Source organism: Pistacia vera, unplaced genomic scaffold (assembly GCF_008641045.1).
Source record: "Pistacia vera cultivar Batoury unplaced genomic scaffold, PisVer_v2 Contig445, whole genome shotgun sequence".
In the NCBI taxonomy this organism is placed as follows: domain Eukaryota; kingdom Viridiplantae; phylum Streptophyta; class Magnoliopsida; order Sapindales; family Anacardiaceae; genus Pistacia; species Pistacia vera.
This window is the reverse complement of record NW_022196274.1, coordinates 67,448-86,135: the sequence shown is the minus strand read 5'-3', so window position 1 is coordinate 86,135 and position 18,688 is coordinate 67,448. Positions and strand designations below refer to the sequence as shown.

Sequence of the window (18,688 nt, the reverse complement as noted above, 5' to 3'; positions counted from 1 at the left end):
TTTTGCATTGTAATTCAGTTGGCTGAAATTGATGCGCGTGTTTTAATGGTTTGGTACGGACATTATATGTAAGCTCTTATTGAATCTATTTACTGTTGTGATTAGAAACATTGCATTGCAACTATTAAGCCTGTAATCATTTGGCATATTGTATATGTTTTCCTGCTTCTCAAACTTATTGTGGTACAATAATTACAATAGTTTGCTTTATGCTTCCTTTACAGGTGGAATTTTGAGGGGTTCTAGAAGGGAAAGATTGTTAAATAAGTTTTGGAAAACGAGTGTGAGAAGATAGATCGTCTTATGGAGTTGTATATGAGGTACTGGTTAATTTGCGTATTAATGTAGCCAAAAGTTTATATATTCTTTTTCTCTTCAAATAGGACATGTGGATAATCTTGAATTTGTTCTGTTTGAAGAGTAAATGCACCATCGAATCTTTCTTTCCTTTCTGTCACAGAACTAAAAGGTGTTCGGCCTAATTGGGCCAAGTTGTTATTAGATTTATATCCCTCTAATGATTATAATCTTGATCCAGATATTCAGATAGAGTTGCAGCGGAGACTGAACGAATGAATGAGCTTGAACTTGATGATTTAGAGGTAATTCATTTTTGGAGGTATTATCATTTAGGAGCTATTTAAAATCTGACAAGAAAGATCAGAAGTCCTGAAACCCTTTAATTAGGATAAGTTAAGGAGCCATCATTGTCAAAGATAACAAGAGTAATGATTAGAGGACCATCAACCATTTTGTGAAGTCAAATAATTTAAATTCAAACAATCAAGGGATGACGCAAGGAAACATATGTAAAAGAGAATAACTGCCAGAATGAATCATATAGGACATATGGCAAGGGAGACCTAAATCTATATTAAAAAGGACAAACTTTGAAGTGTGAAGGAAACAAATGCTTTGTCTTCGTCCACACTTGAAAGAAAGAGTATAGTTACACACCATTTGTTGTGGAAAGGCTTTTTCAAAGGTGTAATTTTCAGTTTATCATTTTATTAACCTTTTTTGTGGTTCCCTTGCATTAGGTAATGGTGTTAGTTCTAAAATGGGTTAACATGGGATTTTGAGTTTGATTGGATAATGAGCAGTGAAATGGACACGTCAAACTATTAATTTTTTCTTATAACGTGTTTGGTTGTGTTATTTATTTTTATTTTATTCTTTTCTAAGGTTTCATACTGAAAATGTTAAGCAACTTCACACTTTCTTGAAGTGTGAAGAAAGTGAAGCATTCGATTCTTGACACTTCAAAGTTTGTCTTTTTTAGTGTAAGTTTAGGCCTTCTTTGCCAGATGTCCTAATATGATTTGTTTTGGTATTTATTCATTTGATTTATATTTGTGTCATAATTGGTTTGAAATTAAATTGTTGACTTCACACGGTAGCGTTAAATAACCTTAATTACTGTTATCTTAATAGTGAAGATTGGTAATTGACCTTTTTAATGGGTTTAGGACTGTGACTTCTTGTCTGTTTTTTAAACAGCTAACCCCTAAATGATGGTACCTTCGGTTTATTCGGTATTTAATTCCATATTCCAATTTTGAATAATTTGTTGTATTTTGCAGATGGATGAAGAAGAAAGGTATAATCGGAGGTTGAATCTGGACTATACACTCTTCAGGTTAGAATTTGTCTGGTGGCTTCCTTCTTACTTGTAACTTATCAGTGTAATCTGGTATTAGATGGACTGGCACGAGTTGTAGGCCTACATAGTACACTTGCCTTTGCTAAAGTTGCCACTAATCTTACAATCACATATATTCTATTTTTTTATTATTTTTTTTATGAGAGAATTATTTCTTTTTTTTCTTATCTTTTTGTGTCTGTTGGTGAAAGTTGTAAAATCCATTAGAAACACTCCTATACAAAAGGAGAGTTGAAGTGCTGAAGTTAGTTTTTTTTTTTGAGACAATAAGTGAAATTCTGTGTGGTGTATAGCCTTTGAACCCCCTCTTACAGAACTTCAGTTTTGTAGGGCATACCTCGTCCATTCTTGTATTCTTTTTCTTATTACATAAATTTAGATCGGCTGTTTCCTGTTATTTTTAAAAAAAAAAAAAAAAAAAAAATTGAAGTTGCAAAATCAATCGGCCATCCAACTAGAGCAAGAAACTTGGATTCAATATTTCTGAAATTGAAGAAAGTGCTGTTCATCCACCTATTGCTGATGAGAACTGACTGGATCCTGCTGATAATTAAGCCTTCCCCAAATGTTCCATTGCTTTGGCCATTAACCTACTAAAAGCCACAACAGTGAGAAGAAAAGAAAGTGAAGTTAGCGGATTTGATGTTAAATATTTACAAATCAGCTTCTTGTGTTAACTTAATGATGCTGGAAGGAAAGTGAAACTAAGTACTCGAGAATATTTTGCCATTGATATGTTATTCAAGTGATTGTTTTGAAGTGATTTATTGAAATTGAATTAGGGATTTATACACCACAATAGGATTGTTAACTACGTGCTTTTAATTATCAAGTTCAGTGCTTATAACTCTCTGTGCAAACTTGCAGTTAATTGCTATCATTCTGGGTCATCTTTTGTGCTCTGAGTAAGTACATGCGTCTAAGATTATTCATTGCTCTTCGTTGAAGGTGTTTCATACAATCTTGGCATAATTCAAGTTTAGATCTTTTGTGCAGTTACCTCAGATGAGAGCAAGAATTGAGCTATTACTTAAGCAGCAAAAGCTTACAAAGAAGGATGTTAAAGATATACTTCAGGTACATGCATTCTAAATTTTCATTCAGGTTCTATTTATGGACCACTAGAATTGTCATTTTCGCCTTAAAAAACTGGTTCATGTCATATAACACCCAAGATTCTAGCATGGAAAACAATTAAATATGCATGGTTTTTGAATTTATGTAATTGTAACTGTAAGCTCAGATACAATTGTTTGTTTGGGTGCATGCAAAGAATTGTTGAAAGTGGCATATGGTGGTTCATTACCAGCTGTATTACACCCTTCATTTACCATAAGAGAAAGAAAAAATGTTTTAAACACTTGTATGCTATACTCTTTTCTTTTTAAAAAAAAAGGTTAAACTTATCATCAGCTGACGATATGAAGATATTATTATCATGTCGTTAATTGTCCAACATGTCAATTAGTCTTTCTAAAGATAAAGGTTTTGCACGGCTTAGAGCTTATAAATCTAGAGGTTATTGAACTTTATTTTTACAGTGCTTTGTGAAAAAAATGTTGGGGTGTTGGTTGAATAATTATGTACACATAAATAGGGTCCCTTAACTTTACACAAATTGTAACATCAATTTGTATTCATTAGCTCAAAAGAATACCAATGGTTTAGATATAATTGTATGAGGTAGTGGGTTTTAAATGATAAACATGGGTAATGACAATAACTATGTATTTACAATTTTAAATTACTTTTCCCTTTTCTCTTTCATCTTTCTCACTCAATCTTTTAAACCTTAAATTTTTTTTTTTTTTCCCCTTTTTTCTTTTTGTATGGACTGTTATCATTTTATTATCAAAAGGAGTTTTTAGAATCGTGAAGATAATATTGATAGAATTTATGAATTCCCTAAATGATAAAACAAATTATATATATGTATTCTTTTGTGGCACAAAATTTGACATAGCTTTGTGTCCCTTGGATTAAACCAAAATGAATGGTCAGATCAAGAATGACTGAAGTGAAAATTAATGTTTACATAATTCTAATATTAACTTATAAATTTTTTTTTCCTATATTATCTCTTATATTTAATGTATAATATCATTCTCTTTCCTTATTAATTTTATAAAATCTCTTCATTAATGATACAAAATTTCTCTTCGTTTCTCAATCACTCTCTCTTCCATATTCTTCTCTACTGGCCATCTTCATCTACACACAGAAAATTTCTCATAATACTTACAAAATTAAAATAAAATTATTAAAGACTAAAAAAACTAACGAAATTGTCTAGTTTATAAGAAATATGTTATTATGATGAGAGATTATAGATTTAAAATGTTATATTTAGATAGAAAGTATGGATGAATGAGTCAAATAATGGCTATATTTTATATTTTCTCATGGTACTAGGTATTAAAAGCTTTGGTTATAGCAAAACATAAATCCAATTTTACTGCTATGTTGAACTTGAACAATTTAACTAGGAAAGATCTTGGTATCTCTATTATAGCGTATCATCGCAAAATAAGAAAAAAAAAAAAAAATAGTATCTTCAATTAGGTTTGTGTAAAAATTCAATTAAACCAATAAAATTTACTTGAATGAGTTGGACTCAAGCTCATGAATGTGACAATCGAGTTTGAAAGATTAGTCCAGTAGCAACTCATTTTGTTTTTTTTTTTTTTTTTTTAAAATAGTAGAAGTAAAAGGTTACAATGAAAAGGTTTAATTAAGAGTTAAAGTTGTGTGTGAGATGAAGATGGCGTGCGGAGAAAGATTATGGGAGAGAGAATTTGTTCAATTAACGAGGAGAGAGATTTGTGTAATTAATGAGAAAGAGAGTGATATAATAATTATAATGAGAGATAATATAGTATAGAGAAATTTTATAGATTAATATTAGAAATAAATGAAAACATTAATTTCAACTTGTATTTTCATCATCTATTTCCCTTTAATCCAAGGGATATAAAATTGTGTCAAAATTTGAATATATATCATGTAGTTTTAATGTTTACAAGAGAATATTTTCAAATAGCAGTAATAAATGTTGATGAGTGAAATGTTAATTAATATTAATTAAATAATGATGTACATAGTTAGTATTATCAGTCACAACGTATCATTTGAATCCACTAAATTATACTCCCTCTGTTTTTATATAAAAGTCGTTTTAAGAGTGTTTTATTTTTCAAATAAAAAACTCGCTCTTTGTCTTTGTCCTTTGTCCACTTTTGTTATGGCCCACAATCTCCTCTATCTCTCTTTATCTCATCTTATTCTTCCCTCTTCTTCTCTCTTCATATTTTCCATCGCCCACTTCTTATTATTTCCTACTCTGCCTCTCTGCTTCGATCTTCTCTCTCTTTTTCGGAACAAAGTTTAAAGACAGGATCCTCAATCGGACTTTACCGGAGGTCAATTCTTGACTTTAAGGAGCCACAGTTTCACAGAATCAAGAGATGGAAATGGAACAGAAATGGAAATGAGTGAGGGACGACAGAATAAAAGAAATGGAATAAGACAAATGTAAATTATTTAAATATGCAACGGGAAAGTTTCCCACCGTAAATCAAGTGAAAAAGTTGCGTGAGAGAGGCAAAATTTTTTTATTAAAAATCGTGTAGCTTAACATTTAACACTATAAATTATTAGGGCTTAGACACAAAGAAGAACGATATGGAAGCCGGCGGCAAACGCAGACGAACCGGCGAAGTTATCGCCAACGGCCTCAACAACAACAACAACAACAACATCAACAACATTGACCTCTCTCTCCTCGAGGCCTTGGAGAAATCTCAATCCACTGTCGAAGTTCTCGACCTTCGCGCTCTCAAGAAGCTCGTCCTTTCTTTCGAGCGCCGTCTCAAAGAGAACATTGAAGCTCGTCTCAAATACCCCGACCAACCCGACCGATTCGCCGACACCGAGGTCGACCTCCACGACGAGCTCGAGAAGCTCAAAGTCCTCGCCGGCGGTCCCGAGTTGTACCCTGACCTCGTCAATCTCAACGTCATTCCCTCGATTTTAGGTCTGCTCTCTCACGATAACACCGACATTGCCATCGATGTCGTTCACTTGTTACAAGATTTGACGGACGAGGATGTTTTAGAGGATAACGATGAACCTGCGCGCTTTTTGGTGGATTGTTTGATTGAGAATAATGTGTTGGAGTTGCTGGTTCAGAATTTGCAGAGATTATCGGATTCGGATCCAGATGATATGGCGGCTGTGTATAATACGTTAGCTACGATTGAGAATTTGATTGAGGTGAAACCCTCGGTGGCTGAGTTAGTTTGTGAGAGGACGAAGTTGTTGAGGTGGTTACTAGGGAAGATTAAGGTGAGAGAATTTGATAGTACTAAGCAATACGCCTCGGAGATTTTGGCCATTTTGTTACAGAACAGTACGGCTAATCAGAAGAGGGTGGGTCAGATGAATGGTGTGGATGTGCTTTTGCAAGCTGTGGCTATGTACAAGTCGAAGGATCCTAAGAGTTCTGATGAGGAGGAGATGTTGGAGAATCTTTTTGACTCTTTGTGTTGTTTGTTGATGCCTTTGGAGAATAAGGAGAGGTTTGTTAAGGCTGAGGGAGTGGAGCTGATGATTATTATTATGAAGCAGAAGAAATTGGCTTATGGGTCAGCAATAAGGGCGCTTGATTTTGCCATGACCAAGTATCCGCCTGCTTGTGAACGCTTTGTGGATGTTTTGGGGTTAAAAACTGCTTTTGCCGCTTTTATGGGTAAGGCAAGTTCTTCTTTCCCTTTTTACAGTCTTTGTTGTTATTTCAATTGCAATGCTCTTTACCTTAGTGTTGCTAACTGAATGTTGTTATAAAATTAGACCTCATCTGCTTAAACACAGAGCTTTGGAAAATAATTTTTTTGTTTTCTTGCTCTTGAATTCCAATAAATTTTCTTTTAATGTCTATTTATTGCGTTTCTAGTGGCTGGATAAAAATGGAGGATCTAATTGTCTGCGTAGCTCCAAATTAGTTTTACAGAGTAAATGAGTGCTACACTGCAAAGTTTTTAGGATTTAGAAGGAAAACCTTTTGTTTACGTTTGAAAATTCTGTAGATGACAATCAAAACTTATTCCTTTCTGATTGAACATTTTGGCTTAAAGATGGATGTGCCAATATCATTATTTGATAAAAAAATATGCACTGTCAAGTTAAAACTTCTTTTCTAATGCAAAAGATATCTATCAAGAACATTTCCTAGAGTGAGGGATGGCCTATCTTGGCATTCATTAGCAGAAATAAAAAAATTGAGATATTATAGCCAAGCCAATGTGTTGGGTTCAGCCCTTCTTTTGCCAAAGAGCAAACCATTTCTCGAGGGGCTCAAGTTATATCTCATTTCCATTTCATCCTAGTATTTTGTTGTCTTTTCATGTTGCAATTTTTCTTGAAAATTTGTATCTGCATGAGACCCACTCTTGGGGGCAACTTTGTTAGCTTGAAAGTCCAGGAATAAGCAGCAGGGGGAGAAGGTGTTTACTGATCAGCTGATGAGTATAGGAGTTCCTTGTCCAGTTCAATGATATAGTTATTCATCAGTTTCTCACAATTATTAAATTTATATGATACTGCTGGTCGTTCTTAACTTATGCATAATTAATTTGAAGATGTAACATTAACTTGAGAAATGATTTTGTCATCTGTTGTTTAGATTCCTTTGAGCAAGAAGAACAAGAAAGAGCGGTACCAAGAGGAGTTAGAAGAGCGCCTTGTGTCCCTAATTGCATCATTATTTGGTAAGCAGGCAAGTGATACCTTTAAGAGTGTTTAATTGTGTTTTATGTTTATATTGCAATACATTTTAATATGTAAAAAAGATGTGGTATTTAAAATTTGAAAGTATGTTCAGTTTACAGTAAATATCTTGAAGTTGAATTTTGTTTTATGTTGAAGAAAAGAAAAAGAAACATGGATCAAAGGTCAACCATTTCATTTCATGGGTTAAAAAATCCTAAATTCAATCTCTTGTCCATCATTGTGGAATTGATGATCCTTAGATATTGAGCATTTATTCTGTATCCACCTCCTTAACGAGGTGTGGTGACTGGTCAAAGTATAATTTTTATTGCATTGTACCCTCTACAATGTGTTTGAAGATAAAAACAATTACAAATACCTTAAATCTTCATGAACTGCATAGCTGAGTCACTGCATAGGCCATGATTCCCTCCATTTGATTTTTGTCTTCAATCTTATCTGCTATCCATATTTGTATCTTCAACATTGATTCATCATTTAATACAATTTCTTTAGTTCTTGTAAGAAAATGATTCTTGTACTTGATTATTCTTATTTTCTTTTTGGAATTTTGGATTTCGAAGATGTGACGCTGTTTGTGGTATTTATCTGATGTTATGTGATAGGTACCTTCCAATACTCAATCAAACCACAACAATAACAACAACAACACTCAGACTCAACCCAGAAAAATATCAACAAAGAGTAGCAAAACCCAGAAAATAACAGTCAAGTCTATTTATATTCTAGCAAACCAAATACACAGAAGAATTAAACTTAGCAATCACTACCCAACAGCACAATCGAAAGGAATAGCAAACTTAAACAAAAGAAATAAAAAAATAATGTTGGTCTTTAGGGACCAACTCCTCCTAGATAGTGCTGGACTTCAAGGGCCAGCAACCTCCCACTCTCCACTTTTCTCTTTTCTGAATATCCTCCCCAATTCTCCCTGTCTCCTTTTTATCCTATTCAGACTCTCTCCATAACAGAAGTCCCCAGTTAGCCACACTCTTATTGCCACCTGTCCCAAATAATCCTCTACTATCCATTCCTACACTTACTACTATAGACCAACACATCAGGTGTTTCATCATTATGGATTCGTATCTTATTCTGTATATTTCTGTTCTTGATACTTTGAAGTTGTTGAAAATTCTTCCAGCATGATGTTACCAGGAAATTGGATGTTCATGTGGAGTTTCTTACAACAGTGCTAGTCTTACTAAGAAGCCTGCAAAGGAGGCATACAAAGTTAACCTTCACCCTTCATCTTCATCATTTCTCTCTCTCTCTCTCTTTCTCTTTTTCCTTTGTTTTTTTCTTCACTTTGTAAGCTTCTTTGTAGAGTTCTTTGTAAGGATAGACTTATTCAGTTTCTTATTAGAAGTTGTAAGTTTGTGACAGTATTTTCTTTGATGAAAGAGATGTACATTATCAATTGTGGATCTAAGAAGAGCTCTCTCATTTACTTGATGTAAGTCAAGGATTGAGTGGGCACTAGATTTGTGAATTGGAAGGGATAATTAGTTGTATCTTGGATGGTTTGAACCAAACCACCAATCTGGTAAAATTCAATGTTCGGTTGAATTTCAAAACTGATTCTCAACCTATGTACACTAACTAGCAGTGAATTGGTCTATGAATCAGGCCCTTATCCAGCCTGACCCAACTGGGCCATGCCTGGTTGAACTTTCATACAATACATGTGGATCTATTTATGCTCAGTATTTATATTTGCAGTCCAATATATATATATATATGCTGTGAACAGTAATTCTGGTCGATATTTGCTCAGTATTTATATTTGCTTGTTTTTAAGAAAGGAAAGAAATAATGGACACTCAAATTGTATGATATTTCAATTAAACAGCAGGTTTAGTCATTCTGTTATCTAGTATTATTTATAATGTTTGTATATTTTTTGATGAAACAATGTTTTACCGGACCTCAGTAATCTGATTGGTCATAACCATGCTAGCCCTACCCAAGTTATGTTAAGGTGTTAAACCTCTGGTTTCATTGTTGACTAAGACTGCACCTTCAACCTACATGTTTAGGTAGGGATCAACCTTTAACTGAAATTGAACTGTGAAAGTTGTACCTTAATAGTGTCTGTTGTCTTGGAATTCTGTTGGTCCCGATCAGTTGCCTGATTATTTTTTATTTGTGCTTGTGGGAACATTTAATTTAAGCTTGTTGAATCTGTGTAAAGTTCTGATTGAAAAATTGCACTGAACAACTAATAAGCCTATAAACATATTGGTTAGTGCATTAAAATAGGCTCATTGTTAATGAAAGACTGCACCTAAAATGAAGGTTGACGTTGATGGGGTGTCTTTTGCATTGTAATTCAGTTGGCTGAAATTGATTGCCTGTTTATTTAATGTGTGCTTGTACGGACATTAGAGGTAAGAGCTCTTTTGAATCTATTTACTGTTGTGATTAGAAACATTGCATTGAACAACTATTAAGCCTGTAATCATTTGGCATATTGCTATATGTTTTTCCTGCTTCTCAAACTTATTGTGGTACAATAATTACTAGTTTGCTTTATGCTTCCTTTACAGGTGGAATTTTGAGGGGTTCTAGAAGGGAAAGATTGTTAAATAAGTTTTTGGAAAACGAGTGTGAGAAGATAGATCGTCTTATGGAGTTTGTATAGGAGGTACTGGTTATTTGCGTATTAATGTAGCCAAATATTTATATATATTCTTTTCTCTTCAAATAGACATGTGGATAATCTTGAATTTGTTCTGTTTGAAGAGTAAATGCAACCATCGAACCTTTCTTTCCTTTCTGTCACGAACTAAAAGTTGTTCGGCCATACTTTGGGCCAAGTTGTTATTAGATTTATATCCCTCTAATGATTATAATCTTGATCCAGATATTCGATAGAGTTGCAGCGGAGACTGAACGAATGATAGCTTGAACTTGATGATTTAGAGGTAATTCATTTTGGAGGTATTATCATTTAGGAGCTTTAAAATCTGACAGAAAAGATCAAAGTCCTGAAACCCTTTAATTAGGTAAGTTAGAGACCATCATTGTCAAAGATAACAATGAGTAATGATTAAGAGACCATAACCATTTTGTGAAGTCAAATAATTTAAATTTCATAAACATCAAGGGATGACGCAAGGAAACATATGTAAAAGAGAATAACTGCCAAGAATGAATCAATAGGACATATGGCAAGGAGACCTAATCTTATTAAAAAGGACAAACTTTGAAGTGTGAAGGAAACAAATGCTTTGTCTTCGTCCACACTTGAAAAGAGAGTATTTTACACACCTTTTTGTTGTGGAAAGGCTTTTTCAAAGGTGTAATTTTCTGAGTTTATCATTTTATTACCTTTTTTGTGGTTCCCTTGCTTAGGTTAATGGTTTTAGTTCTTATAAAATGGGTTAACATGGGATTTTGAGTTTGTTGGTAATGAGCAGTGAAATGGACACGTCACCTATTAATTTTTTTCTTATAACGTGTTTGGTGTGTTTTATTTATTTATTATTTTATTTCTTTTCTAAGGTTTCATACTGAAAATGTTAGCAACTTCACCTTCTTTCTTGAAGTGTGAAGAACATGAAGCATTCGATTTCTTGACACTTCAAAGTTTGTCTTTTTTAGTGTAAGTTTAGGCCTTCTTTGCCAATGTCCTAATATGATTTGTTTTGGTATTTATTTCATTTGATTTATATTTGTGTCATAATTGGTTATGAAATTTAAATTGTTTGACTTCCACACGGTAGCGTTAAATAACCTTAATTACTGTTATCTTAATAGTGAAGATTTGGTAATTGACCTTTTTAATGGTTTTAGGACTTGTGTACCTTTTCTTGTCTTTTTTTTAAACAGCTAACCCCTAAATGATGGTTACCCTTGGTTTTTATTCGGTATTTAATTCCATTTCCACTTTTGAATAATTTGTTTTTGGGAATGGATGAAGAAGAAAGGTATAATCGAGGCTTGAATCTGGACTATACACTCTTCAGGTTAGAATTTGTCTTGGTGGCTTCCTTCTTACTTGTAACTTATCAGTGTAATCTGGTATTAGATGGACTGGCACGAGTTGTAGGCCTACATAGTACACTTGCCTTTGCTAAAGTTGCTCACTAATCTTTACAATCACATATCACTTCTATTTTTTATTATTTATTTTTTATAGAGAATATTTTTCTTTTTTTTCTTATCTTTTTGTGTCTGTGTGTGAAAGTTGTAAAATCCATTAGAACACTCCTATACCAAAAGGAGAGTTGAAGTGCTGAAGTTAGTTTTTTTTTTTGAGACAATAAGTGAAATTCTGTGGGTTTTTGTTAGCCTTTGAACCCCCCTCTTACAGAACTTCAGTTTTTGTAGTGCATACCTCTCCATTCTTGTATTCTTTTTCTATTACATAAATTTAGATCTTGGCTGTTTCCTGTTATTTTTAAAAAAAAAAAAAAAAAAATTGAAGTTCCAAAATCAATTCGGCCATCCAACTAGAGCAAGAAACTTGGATCAATATTTCGAAATTGAAGAAAGTGCTGTTCATCCACCTATTGCTGATGAGAACCTGACTGGATCCTGCTGATAATTAAGCCTTCCCCCAAATGTTCCATTGCTTTGGCCATTAACCTACTAAAAGCCACAACAGTGAGAAGAAAAGAAAGTGAAGTTAGCGGATTTGATGTTAAATATTACAACTCAGCTTCTTGTTAACTTAATGATGCTGGAAGGAAAGTGAAACTAAGTACTCGAAAATATTTTGCCATTGATATGTTATTCAAGTGATTGTTTTTGAAGTGATTTTTAAATTGAATTAGGGATTATACACCACAATAGATTGTTTAACTACGTGCTTTTAATTATCAATTTCAGTGCTTATTAACTCTCTGTGCAAACTTGCAGTTAATTGCTATCATCTGGGTCATCTTTGGTGCTCTGAGTAAGTACATGCGTCTAAGATTATTCATTTCTTCTCGTTGAAGGTGTTTCATACAATCTTTGGCATAAATTCAAGTTTATTGATCTTTTGTGCAGTTACCCTCAGATGAGACAAGAATTGAGCTATTACTTAAGCAGCAAAAGCTTACAAAGAAGGATGTTAAGATATACTTCAGGTACGCATTCTAACTTCTTTCATTCGGTTGCTATTTATGGACACACTAGAATTGTCATTTTCGCCTTAAAAACTGGTTCATGTCATATAACACCCAAGATTCTAGACATGGAAAACAATTAAATATGCATGGTTTTATGATTTATGTAATTGTAACTGTAAGCTCAGATACAATTGTTTGTTTGTGTGCATCCAAAGAATTGTTGAAAGTGGCATATGGTGTTCATTACCAGCGGTATTACACCCTTCATTTACCAAGAGAAAGAAAAAATGTTTTAACACACTTGTGGCTATACTCTTTTCTTTGTTAAAAAAAAAGGTTAAACTTATCATCAGCTGACGATGAAGATATTATTATCATGTCGTTAATTGTCCAACATGTCAATTATTCTTTCTAAGATAAAGTTTTGCTACGGCTTAGAGCTTATAAATCAGAGTTTATTGAACTTTATTTTTACAGTGCTTTTGTGAAAAAAAATTGTTGGGTGTTTGTTTGAATAATTATGTACACATATAAATGGGTCCCTTAACTTTACACAAATTGTAACATCAATTTGTATTCATTAGCTCAAAAGAATACCAATGGTTTAGATATAATTGTATGAGTTAGTGGGTTTTATAATGATACATGGGAATACTAACTATGTATTTACATTTTAAATTACTTTTCCCTTTTTTCTCTTTCATCTTTCCTCACTCATTCTTTTAAACCTTAAATTTTTTTTTTTTCCCCTTTTTTCTTTTGTATGCTGTTATCATTTTATTATCAAAAGGAGTTTTATGAATCGTGAAGATAATATTGATAGAATTTATGAATTCCCTAAATGATAAAACAAATTAATATATAGTATCTTTTGTGGACAAAATTTGACATGCTTTGTGTCCCTTGGATTAAACCAAAATGATGGTCAGATATGACTGAAGTGAAAATTAATGTTTTTACATAATTCTAATATAATTAAATTTTTTTTTTTCCTAATTATCTCTTATTATTTAATGTATATATCACTCTCTTTCCTATTATTTTATAAAATCCTCTCATTAATGATACAAAATTTCTCTTCGTATTCTCAATCACTCTCTCTCCCATATTCTTTCTCTACTGGCCATCTTCATCTCACACACAGAAACTTTCTCATAATACACAAAATTAAATAAAATTATTATAAGACTAAAAAAACTAACGAAATTTGTCTAGTTTATAAGAATATGTTATTATGATTAGAGAATTATAGATTTAAAATGTTATATTTAGATAGAAAGTATGGATGAATGAGTCAAATAATGGCTATGATTTTATATTTTCTCATGATACTAGTATTAAAAGCTTTGGTTATAGCAAAACATAAATCCAATTTTTTACTGCTATGTTGAACTTGACAATTTAACTAGGAAAGATCTTGGTATTTCACTCTATTATAGCGTATCACGCAAAATAAGAAAAAAAAAAAAAAAATAGTATCTTCAATTAGGTTTGTTAAAAATTCATTAAACCAATAAATTTACTTGAATGAGTTGGACTCAAGCTCATGAATGGACAATCGAGTTTGAAAGATTAGTCCAGTAGCAACTCATTTTGCTTTTTTTTTTTTTTTTTTTAAAATAGTAGAAGTAAAAGGTTATCAATGAAAAGTTTTAATTAAGAGTAAAGTTTGTGGTGTGAATGAAGTGGCGTGCGGAGAAAGATTATGGGAGAGAGAATTTGTTCAATTAACGAGGAGAAGATTTTGTGTATTTTAATGAGAAAGAGATGATATAATATATTAATAATGGAGAGAATATAGTATAGAGAAATTTTTATAGATTATATTAGAAATAAATGAAAACATTAATTCCCACTTTACTTGTATTTTCATCATCTATTCCCTTATCCAAGGGATATAAAATTGTGTCAAATTTGATATATATCATGTAGTTTTAATGTTTACAAGAGAATATTTTCAATAGCAGTATAAAATGTGATGAGTGAAATTTTAATATATTAATTTAAAAATAATGATGTACATAGTTTATATATCGTTCACACGTTATCATTTGAAATCCACTAAATTACCTCCCTCTGTTTTTATATAAAAGTCGTTTTAAAGTGTTTTATTTTTTAAATTAAACTCGCTCTTGTCTTTGTCCTTTGTCCACTTTTCGTTATGGCCCACATCTCCTCTATCTCTCTTTATCTCATCTTATCTCTTCCCCTCTTCTTCTCTCTTCCATATTTTCCATCGCCCACTTCTTATTCTCTACTCTGCTCTCTCGCTTCGATCTCTCTCTCTTTTTCGGAACAAGTTTAAAGACAGGATCCTCAACTCGGACTTTACCGGGGTCATTCTTTGACTTTAAGGAGCCACGTTTCACAGAATCAAAGAGATGGAAATGGAACAGAAATGAATGAGTGAGGACGACAGATAAAAGAAATGGAATAAAGACAAATGTAAATTATTAAATCAACGGGAAAGTTTCCCACCTGTAAATCAAGTGAAAAAGTTGCGTGAGAGAGGCAAAATTTTTTTTTATTAAAAATCGTGTCCAAGCTTAAAATTTCTTTTATATGAAACGGAGGGAGTATTATCACATCTAAACCATTGATACTGCTTTGGGAAGTCAATATAATAATGTGTAAGTTGAGGGGTTGTAGTCTTGCAGATCATGCCTGGTACAGATATAAGTTAAAATTTGAAAATAACATGGGGATATCTTTGACATTTCAAATCCTTAATAGCTCAGAAGAGCTGTTAAAATTTAAACGTCTAAACCTTAGCTTCTTGCAAATGATGTAAATAACTTATTACCATAAACTCTTCTTAGGTCGTTTACTTATGGAATTAACGGAGATCCTTTTTTGTTTTCCATTCTATTGTACGCATGGTTCATTTGTTAAAAATGAAAGAAATGCCATTAAATGCTGAAGTAAACTATGGATGAGAAAGAAGGAAATTCCCACTCCCATTCCTCCAATTCCATAAAAGTAAATATGACCTCAATGTCTATTTTGTTTGATGTTAAAGCTCTTTTGAAGATATTCTGTCTGTTTGGTTGTAATTCAACATGCATAGAGGTATTACAAACTATTTTTAAACTTATTTAAAGTTTTGAAAATGTCAAGAATATCCTCATTTTATTTAAACATTTTGCTGAGCATTTCCTCATATCACATCCTTTTTTCTCTTTTCTTTTTTTTTCCTGTATTAAAACTAGAAACAACCTATGACCTCTTTGTAAAAGATGTATTTTTGTGAGATGCTGAATACAACTATCCTTAGTTGTAACCAGCCATACAAAAATATTTATAAAGATTTTGACATAAAAATTCTTTTGGCCTGTATATAAAATTTCGACCAAATGGTTATCAAATGGCAATTTGCATCGGAAATATGTGCAGCCAAATGTGGTATGATATATTGAGTTAATAAAGAGAAGTTGTGTTTCCCCCTTCTTATTATTTTGTTCTCTTATCTTCTATATTTCTTCCATATTAGTCTTCCCTTTTTTCTCCTTAAAAAAAAAAAAGGTTTCTAGTTGAGATGAAACAACAAATTGTTGTTTGTATGAAGAAAAAAATTCATGATTTGAAATTTAGCACGGTGTTTGGTACGTGTTAGTTCATGTTTAACATGAAAATGTAACTCATAATCAACCTTACTCCCCCGGTATACTTATTGTTTTTACGAACAGGAATACCATACAACATTGGGGACTTAGATGGAGCAGAGGAGAAGCGAGCACAGTCTAGAATCCAGAAGTTCATTTCTGCTTTTTGATTGTTGTTCATCTTTTGTAGCAGCTGGAATGTCATCAGAAGACACTTATGCTTTAGATTTCAGTTGGGCGCTAGTTTGTGCAGGATCCAGAGTCCTGAAATTTATTATGTGACATATATAAATTATATATATATATATATATATATATATATAATATATATATATAATATAATAATATTCGTTTTATTGTTCTTTTAGTGCTTCGTTTCTGAATTAGGATGGATGTAAAGCTGATTTTGTTATTTTAGTTTTTATTATTATCCTTAAAAGTAGGCAACTAGCGGTTTGAGGAGCATAAAGCAGCATTTTTCTTATCACATTAAGTGTGTGTAGTTAGGGGTTATACAGGATTATTGAGATAATGTATCTTATATTATTTAATTATCATATTGGTTGTTAAATAATATAAGTTTTTAGTAATCTTCAAATATTAATAAGGTGTTTGGATATATAATGTTTTATTATAGGGAATACTACATTAACGGAATAAAAGATCACTTTAAAGATTATGGGAATGTTTAGAAAATGTGTTTGGTTGGTTCGAATAAATTAGTGAATAATAGTTTTTGTGTGAGTAAATGAAAAGTATGTTATGTAGATTATTAATCGTCTTTTTTTCAAATATTATTAACAATATTTTTTATTATTATTTTTTTAATATTTTTTTAACCGCTTATTTTTTAGATTTAGGAAAAACACCCTAACAATTAAAATGTTTTAACTTAACGAAAACAGCCATACCACCTTAAGCCATTGTTAGCAGTTAGCCACTATTGTTGGCAATGTCATAAATCTAATTGTCGGATAACTGGTCTGATTTCAAAAACCCTAATCACAGTCTATTCCATCGATTTCCTTTCTTTGTTTCTCAGCTTCTCTTTCTTCTCAGTTTCTCTCAGATTTTTCAGTTTCCTTTGAAAATTTCTCTCTGAAATCCCACTCAAATTGCAATCAACTCTACTCCCTAAGTCTGAAATCGCAATCATTCGGCATTCACTAAGTCGCAATTGAACTCCTTCGTCGGAAATCGACGACAACAACTCCGTTCCTCACTGGAAATCGACGCAACACTCCATTCGTTGACAACAACTCCATCCCCTCGTCTAGACACTGTTTTAAAACGGTCGGTCAGCCCGTTAGACCGGGAACCGGCAGCTTCTCCGGTCCGGTTTAGGTCTCAGGGGGTTTTTGAAATTTTTAAAATTATGAGGTTACTTTGTAATTTTATAGGGGTATTTTGGAGATATATCAAAGTTTGGATTAATTGGTAATTTTATTGGGGCATTTTTTGAATAAATAAAATTTTAGGGACCATTGAATTTTTTAGGGGATTTTTGTAATATTTTGAAATTTAAGGGTTAATAGGTAATTTTTATAAATAAAATATTGCTGATATCATCGGTCCAACCAGCCGGTCCAACGGTTGACCGGTTGACCCGTGACCCGGACGCAAAACGTTTGCCCTCCTTCTGGGTTTTAAACATGGATCCAGGTAGGCTCTTGCAGTTTTGATCCTTGAAATCGCGTACCATTTTTTTTGTTTTCTTGTGTTTTTCTTGATGGGTCTCACTCTTTTACCTTGTGATCTTGCTTTATGTATCTAGGTTTCCTTTTGGTTTGGATCAGGGCTTGGTCTGGTCAGAAAGTGATTTTTTATGATCAAGATCTGGTTTTGTGGTCATTCGAGCCTTGATCATGCCTATCATTTTTTCTGATGATTTATGGTTTCCAGATTAAGTAGCTGAGGTTTGTGTATTGTAGTTCTTGGCTGCATGCTTCGTGGTGTCGATTCCGATGGACTCTTTGCCAGAATCAGTCAAGGCCTCATACGCGCCCTTCCGAGGTTCAATGGGTGCTTCAAGCAGACCCTACGGAGCAATGGATTCTACTAGTAAAAATTACAGAGGGGCACAACCAACAAGATCCCCTAGTTTTTCACGGCAAAGGTGCAGATAAAATTTAGTGTGTAAACTGTAACCAATAATTTTTGTCAACATGATTTCCCAATCCCGTGTGTATTTATTTGTGTAAACCAACAATTTTTTGTCAACATTTTATTGAATGAAATCATTATTCTTTCTATTGTAAATCCCACCTACGAGTATATTTGATTTTGGAATGTTGTCCCTGCCATATTTTGGTTTATTCTTTGACCTTGATTCGAAATTTCATCATCAAATTTATATTTGATTACCTTTATGTTCGTGTCGTCTACTATAGATATATTCTTACTTATTATGTATTTTATCATTTAATATGTAAATACAACATTAGGTTTAGATTTGGACTTTGGATTGTTGTTAAATACTTAAATTATGTTGAGATTATTGTTGAATTTGAACTTTGAATCATGTTGGACATAACTAAGTTGTTATTGTCTTATTAAAAAATAGAAATCTAAAAAAA

General features: G+C 32.5%; 1 protein-coding gene and 1 long non-coding RNA gene across 5 annotated transcripts in view; both read left to right on the top strand.

The window, feature by feature from the left end:
* The first annotated feature begins 200 nt into the window (after nt 1-200).
* On the top strand, nt 201-12,330 carry LOC116144414. Its single transcript, XR_004130253.1, has 5 exons — nt 201-320; nt 539-602; nt 1,584-1,612; nt 11,394-11,421; nt 12,317-12,330. It is a non-coding gene; the product is annotated as an uncharacterized LOC116144414 (long non-coding RNA).
* LOC116144413 (beta-catenin-like protein 1) overlaps nt 5,298-18,688 on the top strand; it is a 28,406-nt gene continuing 15,015 nt past the window's right edge. The window contains exons 1-3 of one of the 4 annotated variants that reach the window (XM_031429858.1): nt 5,298-6,410; nt 7,344-7,428; nt 10,000-10,097. In XM_031429858.1, coding sequence (XP_031285718.1) covers nt 5,345-6,410; nt 7,344-7,428; nt 10,000-10,021 — 1,173 coding nt within the window. In that variant the 5' untranslated portion in view covers nt 5,298-5,344 and the 3' untranslated portion in view covers nt 10,022-10,097. Of the gene's footprint in view, nt 6,416-7,343; nt 7,437-9,999; nt 10,098-18,688 lie in introns of those variants that run through there. The other 3 variants (XM_031429859.1, XM_031429856.1, XM_031429857.1) reach the window with 3 other exon arrangements.